We start from the raw sequence: 18,167 nt of genomic DNA, 5'->3' as shown, positions 1-18,167 counted from the left end.
ACTTTGTAAAATGAAATAATGTTCGAGTTTTGTTTTTCTTTATAATATTCAACAATATACATTGAAAAAAATGTTAATGATAACATTTTAAATTATATTTTCTTTTTAGTTTATAGCAAACATGATTCATGGTTAATTTTTGAATTTCAACAATTATTTGAAATGCTCAAACATAACATGCAAAATCGTTTGTGACAATCTATATCAGACATAATATTATTTACAACCCCACTGGCCAACAACATTATATTTTTTATGTGTTGCCAACGCTGTGTATACATGTCGCAAAATTAAACACTAACATGAAAAACAATCAATTTTGTAAGATCGATATGTATGTCGCAAGAAAGAACATTTTCTTATAATATTATTGTTTTATAAGAGTCGTTATAGTATATTAAACATGGTTATCAATCATAAAAAAAGGATGTAAATGCTATACAACGGTTTTCAAATTAATGAAGAGTGCGTTAACTAGAGATGGAGTAAATCTCGGAAACAAAAATAAGACCGTGCGTCGTCGTCGAGCTTTATGGCCGGCGTTTTGGGTTATAACGCCGGGGGCACCCCTTCCCCCCCCCCCCCCCCCCCCGGGGTGTTTTGGTTTTTTTTTCGGCGTTTTGTAGATAACGCAGTAGAAAGCACGAAAATAAAAAAAAAACAAATTCTTCTTCGTTGGTGGCCGGAATGATGGATCCGGTGTTGGGAATAATAGACCCGAGGGTTTTTATGGTGGCCAGAATAATTGAATCCGGTGGGTTTCATGGTGGCCGGAATGATTGAATCCAGTGGTGGGTTTTCATGGTGGCCGGAATAATGGATCCGGTGGGTTTCATGGTGGCCGGAACAATTGAATCCGGTGGTGGATTTTCATGGTGGCCGGAATAATTGGATCCGGTGGGTTTTATGGTGGCCGGAATGATTGAATCCGGTGTTGGGCGCAAAAAAGTGTAAATGTGACTGGGCGCCACGTGTCGCATAACGCCCAGAGATGAGGCATTATGACTACACCGTAGTGGATGACATTATGTGGCATTTTGGAGCCATAATGCCTAGGAACACCTCCCCCAGACATTATGGTGGTAAGCATAATGCTAGTGTGACACAAGTTTTAAGGGTTTTTGAGTGAGAGGTAGAGGGGGGGGGGGGGGTGAGAGAGGCGTTTTGGGGTATTTTTCCCACTACGTTAAATTTTTGCAAAATGTCTAAAAGCTGACTAGGCGTCACATGACGTAAAATGCCCGGGTGTGATTAGTTATGGCTACGCATGGTCTAAGTAGTACATGAGTTTATGTAATCAGATGTTTTAAACTAAAATACTGCCTATCTTGACACGTACGTAAATGGTACATGAGTTTATGTAACCAGATGGTTTTGAACTACCATACTGCCCATTACGCGTAAATAGTGGGTGTGTTTATGTAATCATATGGTTTTGAACTACCATACTTCTAATCCGGTTCTATAATGCAGTAACATTATATAACCTGTTCTTTCAGAAAACAAGGGACAAACATTTGCATTTTTTGGGTAGTGTAAATGTCTTTTTTACCAATTTAGGCTATCCAAATTGAATACCCTATATTGTACCTTTGTACTCACTGCTAGCTTTTGTGGACAAAAGCAAATGGCGTGAATGAATATTTGAAAATATATGTATTTTATTGAAATCCGGCAATGAGTTAACTTTTAATTTTAAAGTTCTCATAAAAATAATTAATTTTTCATAACGTGACAGATTGAGCATGTCCCATGCAACTATACTCACATGTGAAATGTGGTTTCATTATATTCATTCAGGATTATTTTTCTCTATTTAAAGCACACTCAGAAGAGACTTTTTTTATAGGTTGTGGAACAAACCATAATTTGTCCTTTCACAAGATTCTCATTTGTAGCATACACATATTCTAATTAAAATGGTGTTTTCACAAAGCCATGAGAATGTTCAAGAGCTTGCAAAAGAACTCAAACAGGAGGTGCCTCATTGCTACATTCAAGATCATCGAGAACCCACCGTTGTCTCTAACAGCTCTTCGCCTTTGTTTTCTATCCCACTCGTCGACATGAATGATATCATCAAGATACTAGAATCCAATGATAAGGATCAATTGAAACACCTATGTACTATATGCCAAGAATGGGGAATCTTTCAGGTTAGGTATCTTTATGCAGCTAACTTAAGTAATTAACCATTTGTTTTTAGTTTACTGGCGGTTTAGGATTCAACCAAGTACTTTGAGGTTTATTTTTTTTTTTATTTTTTTTTTATTTTTTTAAATTTATAGACTTCTAGACAGTTAGCTTCCCATGCAAGTGCAAGTCTAGGCAATTGTTTTGGCCGTTGGTTCGCTTGTGTGATAAGCTAACTCTACAAACATTTTCTACCCAACATAAATGATCTCAAAATATTTCACCATGTACTCAATGGAGTTCGCATGCCGAATCCTAAACCCTACACTAAATTACTAATTAAAAAAATTCAAAACTTAGGTTAAGTCTACATATTAGTTCTATATAATGCATGACAACATATTGATCAACTTACTAATTACATGTAGTTGGTGAACCATGGAGTTGACAAAATGTTGGTGAAGAAAATGAAAGAAGAGGTGATAAAGTTTTTCAACATGCCAATGGAACAGAAGCTTAAGTACAAGCTGGTGCCAGGTGACTATCAAGGGTACGGTCAAACCCCAGTCCATTCTCAACATCAGAAAATTGACTGGGCTGATCGCTTCTATATGATCACTAATCCTGTTCACAGAAGAAAATCTAACCTACTTCCAGAGTTCCCAACAACATTAAGGTCATTATTCTATTATTCTTTTTCGTACACGAATATATAACGCTAATCTTGAAACTTCGTACCCTTGGCAAAGGGGGTGCGATGGTTATGAATAACCGGTGTACGTAATCCAACCTTATAGCTAAACTATAAATATAACAATAATACAAGTCTAGATTATATTCTAATACTTATTATATACTAAAAGATTGAAACCGAGAATTAAATAACTGAAAACACAAACTTTTTATATAAAGAGATTTCAATGAAACAAGATAATGACACAATTAATTAGCTATTTATAAAGTTAACCAACTTATTATAATATTGTATAACAAATAACTTTATTCTAATATAGCTAATACATGGATTAATATTATTTGTTTATTTATTTTTATTTGTGATTAATCAAATGTCAACAGAGATACCATGGAGAAGTACTTGCAAGAACTGCAAAAACTTGCCATGACTTTGTTTGGTTTAATCGGGCAAGCAGTAGATATAGACAACCAAGAGATGATGGACGTCTTTGATGACGGTATGCAATCGATAAGGATGACTTACTATCCTCCTTGTCCCCAACCGGAGCGAGTTATTGGCCTGACCCCACACTCTGATGCTGCTGGAATTACCATTCTTCTCCAAGTTAATGAGGTTGAAGGTTTGCAAGTTAAGAAACATCGCGTCTGGATACCTGTGAATTTTCATCCGGATGCTTTTGTGATAAATGTTGGAGACATTCTTGAGGTTAGACCTTTACCTCTCTACTATTTAAATTCAAGAAAACGACGCAGTAGTTTCTAGATAGGGCCTGCAAAATGATTTGATTAAAAGGAATGCATAAATTATCATTATATGCAATTTTAAAACGTGGGAATTATCAATCCATCGCGTAAGAAAGAGGCCGTCCTTAGTTCCATACCCGTTCAACGTGGTAGAAAGAGAAATTGTCAGAGACCAGTTGCGGACCCAGAAATTCTTTCATGGATACGGTTACGCTAATTTCCAGTACTAGGATATCTATCAACATGTTCACATACTTTTTGGGTCGGTTCAAGTCAGATCAGGTTTGTTAGATTATTTTAAAACTCGAAACCTAGCTAGGGTAATTCAAATTCAATCTAACCAATATTTCCATGATTGTGGCTACTCAAAAAACTTTTTTCGAACGGTGACTTTCACGGTTAAGCTATCTCACTGCGCGAACACGTCGCGCCCCACCACCCCACACAGGTCAACTATGTTGACATGATCAGGATCCACGCTGGCATCCGAGTTTGGCTTGGCGTTCACGGTAAAACCCAGTTGGCTCACCTCGCCTGATGGCACGACATGTTTTAATGCTCTGGTAAAATCCGATCGGAATCAGATTCGAACCCGGGACATCCGGGTCATCCATCATGTTCTTGGCCACTTGGACAAGCCCCGCTGGTTTACTAAAAAAACTTTAGCTTCTAATTTTATAATGTTTTTTGGACAATTAATGTATTTATTTGGTTATTTGTTTCTTTTCTCTCCCTCTCTCTTTTTTTTCTCATAGAGTCATATTAAAAGTGATAAGAAAGTGTATATGTAAAACATAGGTAAATAATATAAAACTTCGTACGAAATCATCAACTAATTCAAAATTTCAAATATTTATAAAATCATAATATTATTAATAATTACAATATTTTGTAATCTAAATAATGACTAAGAAAAGTAGCAATAGCAGCCAACGCTATTATATTTAGCGGTGACATGTTGCCGTTAATGCCTACGCCAAAGATTCTTCCTAATTTTCCTAATAGCTTTTATCAGATGGATTTTCAGATTTTATGGAACATAAAACCATTAATGCAATTTTCATAAGAGTTTGAACTTAAAAATGAAAAAAAAAACATGATCAATTACAATAGGTCTTACATTATACATAATTTCTACAAACACGAGATGTAAAAGTGAGCAGACCTATAAACAAACGCTATACATAATTTGTACATAAAATTACAAGATATAGAACGACTGGTAGTTGACGGTGGTGGCCAGAGCTTACAAGCACTGCTTGCTGGAGCATAGAAACACGACTTGCCAGAATTTGATCAAGCATGACTCTTCGAGGCTTGAGCTTTCATCGGTACGGTGGTGGTTGACAGTGGTGGGTGATGGCTGAAGTTGCAGATGGTGTGACGGTTTCGGTGGTGTAGTACTATTAAGTTGTTGGTGGAGCAAATGGTGAAGATGGTGTGTATGGTTTTGAAGGTTGAATGTTGGGTTTTAGAGAAGACTAGTGCGTTTGTTTGTGAATGAAAAGAAGAGAGCCCTTGGATTATCTTTCTATCAACGGTCAGGAGCCGCTATTGCCGCGGCACTCTAATCTGAACTTTAGCGTCGATGCTGGGCAAGAGCGGCGGTTGTCGCAGTTAAAGAGTTAAAGGTCCGATTTCTTGTAGTGTATATATCTAACAAAATTAAGGCGATTAAAAGTTAGTGAGTTTAAACAAAATAATAAATAATTAAATCAAGAGACTAGATTATATTTAGAATGTACTAAGATATTTCAAAATTTTGGATTTGAAAAAAAAAATGAACTAGGTATTAAAAAACATGAAACAAAGTTTAAACCAACCCCAAGAAAAGGAAGATAAAAAAAATATAGGATTAACCGCCACATGCATCACATGTCATTCTTTGTTTTTAATTAATTATTTTATAATGGTCGCTGATCAGAATTAAATAGTACTTAATAGTATAAAAATAAACATATACTAAATTATTTTTCTTTAATGTGTGTCCAAAACTCAGTTTTATATTTGAAAATTTGTCAAGAATATGAAAATAGAGTTGTTTAAAAAGCTCATGCTTCGAGACTCGTTTGAAATTGACTTTTCTGCAAACAAGTCCGAGCCTGTGCCAAAATAAGTCGGTGATTAGTGTCTCGCTTATTTCCTTTTGAAAACTAAATGAGCAACTCGAGCCTTTTACTAGCCTTAACTCGTTAAGATAAACAAGCCGTGCAGCCAAACGAGTTCGTTCGTTTATCTTTGACCTTGAGCCCAGCCTTCAAACGGCCGCTCGAAGAATCCTCAAATAGTTGTTCGGTGCAACCTCAAACGGCCTTTAAAAACAGGGTGAGACTAGATTGTAATTTGTAAGTGGCGTGTGTATGTGAGGCCTCATACGAAAATGTGTAAGCTTTAATTTCATCCAAGTCAAAAGCACTCATCTATCTTCTTTCAATATAGATAAATGTGTACTTGTTTATGTATGTATTCCCATGTATGCTTGCTAGTACTTGATCAAAGTGGTAGTATGTATATATAATTTGTTTTACGAGGGTTGCAGATAATGAGCAATGGCGTCTACAACAGCATCGAGCATAGAGCGACAGTTAATTCAGTGAAAGAGAGGATTTCATTAGCCATGTTTTTCAACCCAAAGCTCGAAGCAGATGTTGGTTCTGCAAAGAGTCTCCTAACAAACACAGGAAACCCACCCTTGTATAAGACACTTGTAATGGAACAGTACCTCAAAGACTTCTTCTCGCGCAAGCTCAATGGCAAGGCATTTCTAGAGAAAATGAAGATTAAAAATGGTGAAACTTGATCGAGTATTCCGGCCTTTTGTTGGTTTTATAGTTGAAGCAAATCCAAATAGTAAATGTTGGAGTTAGTCACTTAGTTAGCCGACTTTATTGTAGGCTGCTATACATGTTTGTTTGATTATATATTTCTTTTTCTATGTGATTATGTGATGCTTATTTAAGCAAATCGGGTATTTGTTTCTAATACAATGACCGGGTGTAAACAAAAACAAATACAAATTTTAAATCATAAACTCAATCTTATCTCATTATTATTAAAGCTAGAAAGATTACAAACTCCTCTATTACCCACAGGCTCAGGCTTTATATATAGAGTTACAATATTTGAAAACCTAATTAGATTTGTATTAAGAGTGTTGTATAAACAGAATTAACGTACCCGATGATGTAGATGTCGTGCTCTAATCAAAAACAAGTATTTATGAAGCTTAAATACCTATAACTAGTACGGGTAAGTAATGTCGTCTCCACAGGGAATCAGTGGAAAGTGCAAGTAAAGTTCATTATTATTAAATATTATTCTAAGGTGGACAGACGATGTCAAGCGGTTTATAAAGATGATTATAATAACACACGATTACTTTAAACGAACTGTAACAATTATGAGAGAAAGATTCACTTCAGGTTCAGGTAAAGTGATAACCGACTAATCACAGATTCTTTAAGATTAATTGCGCAGTAATTACTAAACCTAACAGTTGGGTTGTGAGGACAAACGATACCCTAACCGAGTTGTTGACACAACTGAACTCCGGTTTACCTAATTACCAGTTTAAAACATGAAAATCAGTTATAAGCAATGACTAACGATTATTGGTTCAATGACATAAGAGCTAACCCTACATGTGATGAACACAACCAGAAAAGTGATGCAAAGTTTGACAATCAAAATCATAAACTGTTTAAACAATCAATTCGTAATGTAAAACAAGATTAAAAACAATCAATCAAGTTCATACTCATTCAAAACATAGAATCTGATCAAAGTTAGTTTACACAAAACCCTAGCCTAAAGTTAATACAATGGTTTTAGCCTGACATCGGCATAACGAATGATTCGCTTATCTGATGAGAGGATGAAAGCATGCGATGACCAGACGAACCGGAGGCTTCGGGATGATGCAAAATCTACCTAGGGCTTGTATTTGGTTAAGGAATGAAGGATAGGTCGAATGGGGGCAGAAAACTCAATATAATAAGCATTAGGTTTTAATTTCCCGTCTGGAGAACTTTAGAGCATCTCTAAAGTCCAGTGGGTGAGACTTTAGCGCGTCTCTAAAGTCTACTTTCCTGATGTTAGTCTTTAGAGTATCTCTAAACTCCCTTAGCGCCGCTCTAAGGGTGTCTGACAGAATTTTCTTCATTTTCTTCATTTATTTTGCATCGGAAAGCTTGCCAATCATTATGAGTCTTCTACATCCTCGTTCCAAGCCCGTAATTCATCCCGATAAGCGTCCTTAACGTCAAGTATCCTGAAACAGATAAACACGCTTGAAGTACCAAAGTTCACATAATATTTAAACTAAAAGTAAACAAATACTATAATAATATACACGACTTTTGCCCGACCATCACCCGTATATGATGGGTGATTGAATACCATAATGATGAATTGAATATAGCAACTTGGATTAATCTTGGAATCATGATGGCACTATCAGAACTATTTGAGGATACACTCACTTAATGGGATTAGACCATGATCTACTTGAAAACCAGAATTTTGATATTGATTGGTGTGAGTAAAACTTGTACCTTACATTGCCCTATGTTCGATATCTGAACCTTGACCTAAAATACAGATTTTCAAATTAGTTTATTAACTGATTATAATTGGATTTTTAATCCCACATGGACTACTTCAAGCCCATATAATACATCAGAAGTCCACTTCAAATGGTTAATATAATAACAATTCAATTAATGTATGGCCCAACATTACAAGTTTACTTGAACCGACAAAACCCGAAACATATTATTATAATTAAACGAGCTTTCACTCTCGCATCTCCTAACTCGTTCATAACTAATGATATTTTTTAGATCAACAAGTTAATCTAATAACATCAAAATCATGCTGATAACACTAAAATCACCAATAAAGAGTCCCTATCACATAAAACTACCAATTAATTAGGAAAGGATATAATTTGCACATGAGACATATGATTTGGCAACCAATATGCCAACCACTTATTGGCTCGAGTGGGCTAGCCCAAACCACAAATAACGGGCTAACAAAAAATATAAGGTTGGCACAGGTATTTGCAGGAACAATATGGGTGATAGTTGATCTTACTGAACCAACAAACTAACAACCCATTACTAAGCCATAAATATTCACGGGAATAATAATGTGTCGCTGCACCACACCTTTTTGTAGTGGTGTGTATGGGCATAGTAGTTTCTTGTGATTTCTCCTTTGAGTGCAGAATTTTGAAAATTCACAAGACATGAATTCTCCTTCGTTGTTGTTTGGAGAAATTTCAATTTTGTACTAGCTTTTACTTTCAACCAAACTTTCACACACACACGCATACAATGGCTGGGATGTACTTCATTAGCGGGGTAGCATCCGTTATGCCTAAACTTTTCGTCGGCAATGTAAATTTTCTTCATTTTGGGTTGGTTTACATATTTCGTTACCCCTGAAAAAGTATTACGTTACCTCTATTTGTTTCCAACAAATTTAAAAGTTCAGATTAAATGAAGCCCGAACAAATTTATAGCCCAAAGCAAATAAAAACAACTAATTTTTTTTTCTTTGTTTGAACGAGAAACATTAAACATAAAGAGACTCAAACAGAAAAAGGCTTAACGGAATCATCAATTATTAAAAGTTCAAATCAAATAAAGTCCAAACAAAGCTTATAGTCTAAATCAAATAGAAACCATTAACCTTTTTTTTCTTTTTCTTAAACGAGAAACATCAAACAAAAAATAGTTCAACATAATCATCATTTTGAGGTTGAAATTTTTAATACGGTTTGGATATGCAAATTCAAGAACTTGAAAATAGATTTAGCGAGATCTTAATTAGTTTGTTAGAAAATATGTCTCGTTTAAATCTTGAGATTCATTTTCCAGTTAGAAAATATGTTTGGTTTAAATCTTGAGATTCATTTTTCGAGTTTGACATATCTAAGATAGTGGCATTTTTGGAAAAGTACCCGAATGATTTTAGTAAGAAAGAAAGATGGTGTATTTCGGATGATTTTATGGCCTTTTATCACACTTTAAAAGAAAATTATATATTTTCAAAATTGGGTGAATGTGTGACATTGCTTGTGTAATGGTTGAAACCGGAAAGCACACAACCTTTTCTAATGTTTATCAAATATTGAAGCTAACGTTGATTTTACTGATTACAACCGCAACCGTTGAAATATGGTTTTATAAAATAAAACTTATCAATACTGGTTTGCATAAGAGAATGGATGATGAGTATTTGAACAACACTTTAATTTTTGCAGTCGAAATAGAAACGTTCCATAAAGTAAAAGAACATAGTGTAATGGCTCGATTATCAAGCTTTCAAAAACCAAATAGAAGAAATTTGCACCCAGTGTATCGTGTTTCTATTTTTGTTTCATTGGTAAAAAAAAATTTTGAATGTTACCCCCAGAGATTTATGTCTAGATTCGCCACTGCATATATATATACATATATATATATAAGGGTTCAAATAAAAAGAAAGAGTTTCTAGGAATGGTAAGAAACAATAGATTTTTGACATATGAAATTACAACATATGGTGAAAGAACAAATCTAGGAAACTATGTCGGTTATAATGGTAAAAGAGTAAGTTTAGGAAACTATGACGGTTATTGATAATTTTAAATCTCAACCATTAATTAACATGATCCAATGGCTATGATTTATTCCTAGTCTTCCTAGAAAACTACTTGTTTTTAGGATAACTCTCCAATATATATATATATATATATAGATAGATAGATAAATGATCAAATACAATAATCCCTTATCATACAATATGTACGCAAGTTTGTACACCATCGATTTCAAAAAAAACACGCGACCTTCCCCTGCTCCAGTGCTTTAATCCTCTGCTCCCATCAACTCTAATCCACTCCTCCATCGATTCCGTACACGTTCACCGTCACCGTCACCGTCACCGTCACCGTCCAATGATTGCATCCACCGCCGCGACCGTCGAGGTACCATCGTCAACACCATCTTCCTCGTCACGCCTTTTTCACAGGTCAGTTTATAAAAGTGACCAATTGAAATTGAAATTGTTACACTAATTGATCAATTAAACTTTGAAATTGGTCCAATTAATCATCAATTTGAAGTTTCAATTGATCAATTTTGAGTTTTGCATAAACCCAGTTGCAAACGTTCCATATTGTGTTCATATGATCGAATCAATGATCAAATTAACGGTCGATTGACGTTTGTTTGATGATTAAGAGATTATATGAAGTGATTTCAGTGTTCAGTTTCATGTTTACATGTGTTTAATTTTTTTTTAATGTTAGTTTTAGAAGTTCTGAACACCCAGAACTTCTTAGAACTTCTAAACTTTTTATCAGAACTTCTAAACCATTTTAAACACCCAGAACTTCTTAGAACTTCTAAACTATATCAGAACTTCTAAACTTTTTTAAACAACCTGAACTTCTTAGAACGTATTAGAATGTTAAAGATGTTCATTTTTTTTGAACACCCAGAACATCTGTGAACATATTAGAACGTTTAAAGATGTTCTTTTTTGGCCAGAACGTTTAAAGGTCTTCAGTTTTGTTTCAGAACGTTTAAACATAATATTTGTACTGAACTTATAAACAACATTATTTAAAAACGTATAAACAGAACGTATAAACTTTTTGTACTGAACTTTTTAAAGTCTAATTGATTTTGTTCTGAACGTTTAAACAGAACGTATAATACGTTTAAACAGAACGTATAATTAGAAAGTAGAAACTTAATGTTAGAACTTCTAAAGTTTTGGTACAGAACTTCTAAACTTGAACGTTTAAAAGTGTTCGTTTTTTGTCAGAACGTTTAAATGTACAGTGTCTTCAGTTTTTGTTTAACATCCAAAATAAGTTGCAACTGTAAAATTGAAGGCTCAAATTTGTATGATTAGGCGAAAAATTGAAGAACAAACAACAATCGTTTGTTTAATTGCAAAAAAAAATTGACCCATTGTGTTTGAAGTTATTCGCAGGTAACGAACATTTTTTAGGTTTAGATAACTCAATTTAGTTTGATGTCAATCTGTAGATTAGTTTGTTATGGATCGACGATTGAATTATATTGATATGGATGGACGTCTGATGAATCAATTGATGAATTAGATTGTAGAATTAGATTTAGATTATTTACGATTATGCCACCGCGTAAAAATTAAATCAACGTTCGCGTACCTAACATATGATAACTGATTATTGTACAATAACCCACCCCTATATATATATATATATAATCAAATTTTTCATCATTGGATTTAAGGAAAACACCTTACATAAAACATGTGTGATCATTAACAATAAGAAAAATACATTCATTAATTAATGGGGTACAAAGTGAGATTGGATTACATAGGTTTCCAAGAATGATGTTGAATGGTTGCATGGCATGAAAACTTTCCCGATCAAGAAATGGTTTCCAATCCGAATCTACAATGTTTCATAGTAAATACAGTGATGTTCCAACAAGTAACCTTACCTTGTATAATCGGATCTTCGATCTAAATGTTTCATTATCACTATTCTCACTTTTTCAAGAACTAAAAGAAGTTTACCCTTCATAATCACCTTGCACCCATTTTTGGTTCTTGTCCTAAACTTAAAATAATTCTTATTAAGCTTCGGATATAATTAATGTAGAAGATTAGCCTATCAACACCATCATCACAAATATTAGTAATCAAGTTTTTCCCCTTTATGTCAACATACAAGCTATCACCGAAACATGTCACACCCCGACCAAAGGCGGCGGAACATGCCGGGGTGTAACGTATTGATTGGACAGTAGCTCAAGAAGACACTAATTAATGTGACAATTATTATTTAATTTCATTAACATTAAATTAAGTACACAATTACAATAATTAAATCAAATAAATCGTTCTTTTGTGTAATATGAGTTGATATCCTAAGGTCAAACTACTGTCTTCAATCTTGAATAATATCAACTACTTGTACCTATAACATGTATGAAAATAGAGTTTGTCAACACGAATGTTGGTGAGAATACATAAGTTTTAGTTATAGATAGATAGATAAATCACAATTCATATGTAAATGAAGAGTATTACAATTCTTATGAAAATGTAAACAACTAAATAGATGTTGACTCATTCTTATTGATACGAAATCAAAGTACTTGGGTAAATGTATGATGATACTAGATGAGGATAGATGAGGATGAGATACCAACCACCAAGCATAATATAAATAATTAAGCACATAGAGCATTATCATAGAGCATGCAATAATCACACTAAACATATATTGAATTGTGTTTTAAATAGATGTGAAAATAAAAATGATAATTTAAATAGGGTATACATGCCACCCCCAAAATTTAAAAGATGAAAAATGGGGAAATGTAAACTCACCTTAACGAGTGGATTAACGGGAACGAGATGGCGATAAAAGAAAATTTAAGGTAAAAGCGGCGAGCTCCTCGGGTTACGGTAACAAAAGTTCCTAGTTGATATTAATATTAACTAAATAAGATTAGTGAAATAATAACATGGCGTATGACGGATTTGGGAATCGATATGGTTTAAGTACATTATTTAATAAAAACAAAAGTTGTTATTAAATTTGTAAATAATATAAATTAGAGGGTATACCAATAAAATAAAATGACACGATATAACGGTTACAAATTGGTTTAAAAGGATTTTGGAGTCATTTAGGATTTAAACTATTACTGTTAATGTTATTATTATTATTATTATTATTATGTTTAATTTTTACATAAATAAGGTAGACATAAATAATATATGCATATATTATTGAAAAAGTTAAATGAAATATTTTGAATATCTAACATAATTTGGTTCGTTAACGAGAGTCGTAAAAGGACTATTATACATCTTCTTTTTGTCTTCGTTAATAAGTGTATGCGTATAATACATAAAGTTATATATTTATATATAACATGAATACGTAAAGGAAAGAGTTGTTTCGAGGTTCGGTTTATCAAAACAATATTTATTTAGATGTTATGTACGTATAATAATAGTAAAACCTTTTAAAAATGAAGTTTTAAAAAATAAAACACAAAACCGGGCATGGTGGATTCGAACCCGCGCCCCAGGCCGGTTCTCAAGCTCTAAGTAACACGCGCTGGCCATCAGGCCAGCGCCTTGACTTGCATGATAAATGAAAACGAAATTTATACACACATATGTTCTTGTTCTTTCCAAATTCACTTTGAAACCCTACACTACAAATAAAAAGCCATTTAATGGCACACAAAAAGTGCCACAATAAACTAAAGAAGTGCCACTAAAGAACCATAATGGAATGAGTGGCACACAAAAAAGTGTCACTAGAAGCGCTACCACTAAAGACTTTTAGTGACACTTTTTTCGTCTGCCACTACAAACTTTTGGACTTTTAGTGGCATTTTTTTCATCTGCCATTAAAAAAATTTAGACTTTAGTGGCGCTTTTTTCATATGCCACTACAATCCTTTAGACTTTAGTGACCCTTTTTCTTCTGTCACTACAACTTTTGACATTAGTGACACTTTTTGTGCTGCCACTACTTTCAGACTTTTAGTGGCACTTTTTTTTTCCACTACAAAGGTTTAGGGCTTAGTGATACCTTTTAACAATATATATATAAATTAAAAAATAAAACTCTTACATACATAAACACAATTTCTTACCCACAACTAAAGTTAACAATCACATTCAAACACATACCAAATGTCTAATAACTCTCAAATCAAGTCAAAATATCAAACATATAAAATGAAAGTAACAAATATTTGAATAAAAACTAAAAACTTCATCTTGCTCATTAACCTCTTTCACCATCATCAATCTTTATGTGAGGTACCTAATAAGAAAAATAAAAGACTTATCAATATGAAAACAAAAAGGACACTAACTTGTGTAACCAACTTAATTATTAACCTAAAGCCAATAATAGCCTATTGAAATCAACCATATCAACACTAGCCTTGTTTAGGTATGCAAACAGTTGAGCCGAACCACTCACAAGCTACTTGAGATCAGCTCGTGAAAAAACACGATCGAGGCGAGCCTGAGCCCCATCCTAAAAGTAAGCCCGTTTAATAAATGAGCGGGCCTAGCATTTTTATAATATATATATATATATATATATATATAATGTTGTGAAATAATAACTAAATAATATGTTATATATAAAATTATAATTGAAAAAAAATATAAATATAGTTATGAATATATAAAAATTAATTAATAAACAGTAAACGAGCCAAGCATGAGCTGAGCTCGAGCTTGAAAAACTATTCACAAGCTAAGCTCGAGCTTGAGCTCTGTGCAAGTTAAACGGGTCGAGCTCGGGCTTGCCTCGTTTGCACCCCTAGCCTTCAATAAATTTATAACTAACCAGCTAAGCTTCTTCATATCCATAAGATTATAGTATTTACATTATGCTTCTGGCATAGCAAGAGCAAGGGGACCTGCAAGTTCCATAATGCTCTTTTTGTCTACAAGGATGTGCTACAACAACAAATATAAAAACTGTTTATTAATATTCTGATTTAAAAATGAAGATAAAGAAGCACACACACATCATAATAAGAGCTGGTTGTTTCGAACAGCAGCAAGAACAATTTCTTGCCAAAAAGAACAAGGGCCCATTACAGCATCTGCAGCCCTGTGACAAAACAACATCACCAGAACCAAAGTTAAATGATATTATATGTAAACTCAACAATGCTTTAAATGAAATAATTTTAATAATAGCTAGTTTTGGACCCGCACGTTGCGGCATGTGCTGGTGTTTGTATGCTTATGGATTCGTAGTCAATAACTATTGTTTTCGGATGTAGAGTTTGGGTGTACATAGTATTTACCTAGGGAATACAAAGTGAATAGTAATTGTTCTATTGGTGTCAAGTGCTACCAAGACAACTCAAATACACAAAAAATATGGTCCTAGTTTATATCGACTACGTCTAACTGGGCTTTTATAGAGAAAATTCCTAACACTGAATGGCAAGCAGAAGTTTATATCGCCTACGTCTAACTGGACTAAAATTTATATATTAAAGAAAGTAAACAAACAAACTTAAACAAATCAAGAATAGTACCTCTAAGAAGAATCAATCATAGAAGCCATCAATAACACAGATTACAAAAACAGTCTGCACGCGCTATCGCAAATTAACAAAGTCAACAGAAGCACACTTAATTACATCCATACATTAAAACTAAAGGATGAAAACATTAGTTGAACTTACGGACTGCCAAAATGTTATACTTTCACATAAATCAAAGACCAAAAATCAGTTTAAACAAGCCACAAACCTGCTAAACCAGCCAAAAACGCCCTAAAATGGCTTGGGCCAGATGTGCGCCTTGAGCTTTCAACTACCTAAACACAAACAACCCAAACAACAGTTTAAACAAAATAACAAATAGTTTTCAATTTCTATTTAAAGCTAATTCTTCAACTACCTAGACGAATACTTGAGGCAATCAAAGGCTTGAAACAATGAAATTTAAAAACAACTAGTGTGGAATTCAATTTGTTCATACAAAATTAGTTATAGATGCAATGAAACATTTTTTGCATGAGTATACATCATGATTCATGAATCAGTTATCTACATTGACATATGCTTCAATTGATGTATTCAAACAGTGATTCATGCAAATTAGGTTCAACTATGAGAAATTTTGTGTTCTATTTTGGTTTCTAGTCCAAAATCACAAACCTAGGGTTTCATAATTGTAATTAATCATCAAATACATAGTATAATGGCGAGAATCGATGAAATTAAGCAACTAATCGATTAAATGAGTCAATTACTGAGTCGAAATTTACCGTCGCCGGAGATGTGGTGGTCAGGTGGCAGAGTTCCAGCAACAGAAGTGGCCGGAAAACACATGCTACTACGGCGAACAGTGATGCAATTTGGACCTATCGATTACTAATTTGTAACAAGATTACGAGATTTCCAGACTTTTGTGCCGGGTGAAACGGATGAACCAAGGCTACATGAATACATGATGCATAGGATTAATTTTTTCTATATGCGTGTATCAACTTTTTCTATACTTTTTTATTTTTTATATGTATTAAAAAGATAAAAGCAACAAGTAATGTTTACGATTTTTTTTATTATTTTTGTTTCAGCAAAATTAGTGACATTAAAACTATGTGCCACTAAAAACTTGTGTTAACCAAAGATGGCATACACAAAGTGTCATTAAAAATCTAAATAAGTGACACAAAAACTAAATGTTATTAAAAACGAGTGACATTAGATTTTTAGTGACATATGCAAAGTGCCACTAAAATCATAGATTAGTGGCATTAAAACTAATTGTCACTAAACAATGTGTTAATAGAAAAGATGGCATACAAAAAGTGCCATTAAAAACTAAATTAGTGACACAAAAGCAAAATGTCATTAAAAGTGTGTGCCACTAAATGACAATTTTCTTGTAGTGCTAGAAATCAAATCCATTCAATTGTTTGTTGTTGATTCCAATTAAGTTAGGGTTAAGGATTGTTGCTTAAAAATGAGTATAACAATGTTTGATTACCGTAATAGATGACGAATTGAGGGTGTACGATGAGATGGTTCCGAGGCTCAAGATTTATATCAAAATTGATATTAACAAACTTGTATATTGTAATTAGGTTAGGGTTTTGATTCGCGAGGTTGAGGTGAGTGTGTGTGCAGTTTTAATTGTATCCTAGACATGTATATATAGGGATTTAGAGAGGGTTTGGCCGCAGCTTGATTAGGCTGTGATTAGCTGTCAATTGGTAATCATTAACCATGTTTAGGGTGTCGGTGAACACGTTTTTTAGTTAGGAATTGATTGGTTACATCATTTCGTCAATTAATCCGAGAATTAGGGGTTGCAACTCAGGAAAGAAGGGGTGTCGGTGGCGGGTCAACGGGGAAGGGAAGAGAGGAGGGAAGATTGAATAATTTTGCAATTAGGTCCCTGTTCTATGGATGTGGGTGCAAAAATGGTTAAAGCTAAGTTAATGGACTTGTTGTGCACATTAGTAATAGTTGTATATAATTAAAAAGATAATTAAATAAATACATAAATAAATAAAGATTAAATATCAAACAAAATGCGATTTTTTATTGAAAATTTTTCGAATACGAACCCGGGTGTGGATCGAGTTGGGTCACGATTAGAATAAAAAAGAACGAAAAACAACGGAATGTTACAAAACATGCTCTACAACGACATACAGTTTCATCTAATTAAGCAAAATAAGATTTCAAATATGTCATATGATGTGATTTCTCGCCTCGTTTTCGAGGTACCACATGCCATCTTCCAATACCACTTTGAATGCCTCTTTTCTTTTATATTTTTAAAATAATTTATTAGGTACAAGTTCATCCTCCTTGGTAAGATTTAGTATAGTCCGGCCATTTTTTTTTCTCTAGACATATCAAAGTGTAGTGACCCATCTTGTCACACCGAAAACATTGAACTCGAAAATAGTCTCTTTTTACATGAATCACCATATCTGTTCACGATCTTGAGTATTCGTTCCACTCTTTCCTTTCCCTATGAACTTTCCACCTTTGGAATTATTTGAAATAACTGTTTTGTCA

General features: G+C 33.7%; 1 protein-coding gene and 1 long non-coding RNA gene across 2 annotated transcripts; one reads left to right on the top strand and one right to left on the bottom strand.

Annotated features, from left to right (window-relative positions):
• The first annotated feature begins 1,854 nt into the window (after positions 1-1,854).
• LOC143603835 (oxoglutarate-dependent flavonoid 7-O-demethylase 1-like) lies at positions 1,855-6,530 on the top strand. The gene is made up of 4 exons (XM_077080518.1): positions 1,855-2,156; positions 2,562-2,809; positions 3,211-3,535; positions 6,113-6,530. The coding sequence occupies exons 1-4, from the start codon at positions 1,920-1,922 to the stop codon at positions 6,371-6,373; spliced, it is 1,071 nt and encodes a 356-aa protein (XP_076936633.1). The 5' UTR covers positions 1,855-1,919; the 3' UTR covers positions 6,374-6,530.
• A 7,674-nt stretch (positions 6,531-14,204) lies between these two features.
• LOC143603834 (uncharacterized) lies at positions 14,205-16,525 on the bottom strand. Its single transcript, XR_013148146.1, has 3 exons — positions 16,400-16,525; positions 14,957-15,069; positions 14,205-14,419 (listed from the first exon to the last, which is right to left on the bottom strand). It is a non-coding gene; the product is annotated as an uncharacterized LOC143603834 (long non-coding RNA).
• Between the last annotated feature and the right edge of the window lie 1,642 nt (positions 16,526-18,167).

The sequence above is a fragment of the Bidens hawaiensis genome, unplaced genomic scaffold (assembly GCF_021521415.1).
Source record: "Bidens hawaiensis isolate Kalapana, Puna unplaced genomic scaffold, B.hawaiensis_p1.1 tig00062975_1, whole genome shotgun sequence".
NCBI lineage: Eukaryota > Viridiplantae > Streptophyta > Magnoliopsida > Asterales > Asteraceae > Bidens > Bidens hawaiensis.
The sequence above is the reverse complement of the archived record's forward strand: the minus strand, read 5'-3'. Positions and strand labels throughout refer to the sequence as shown.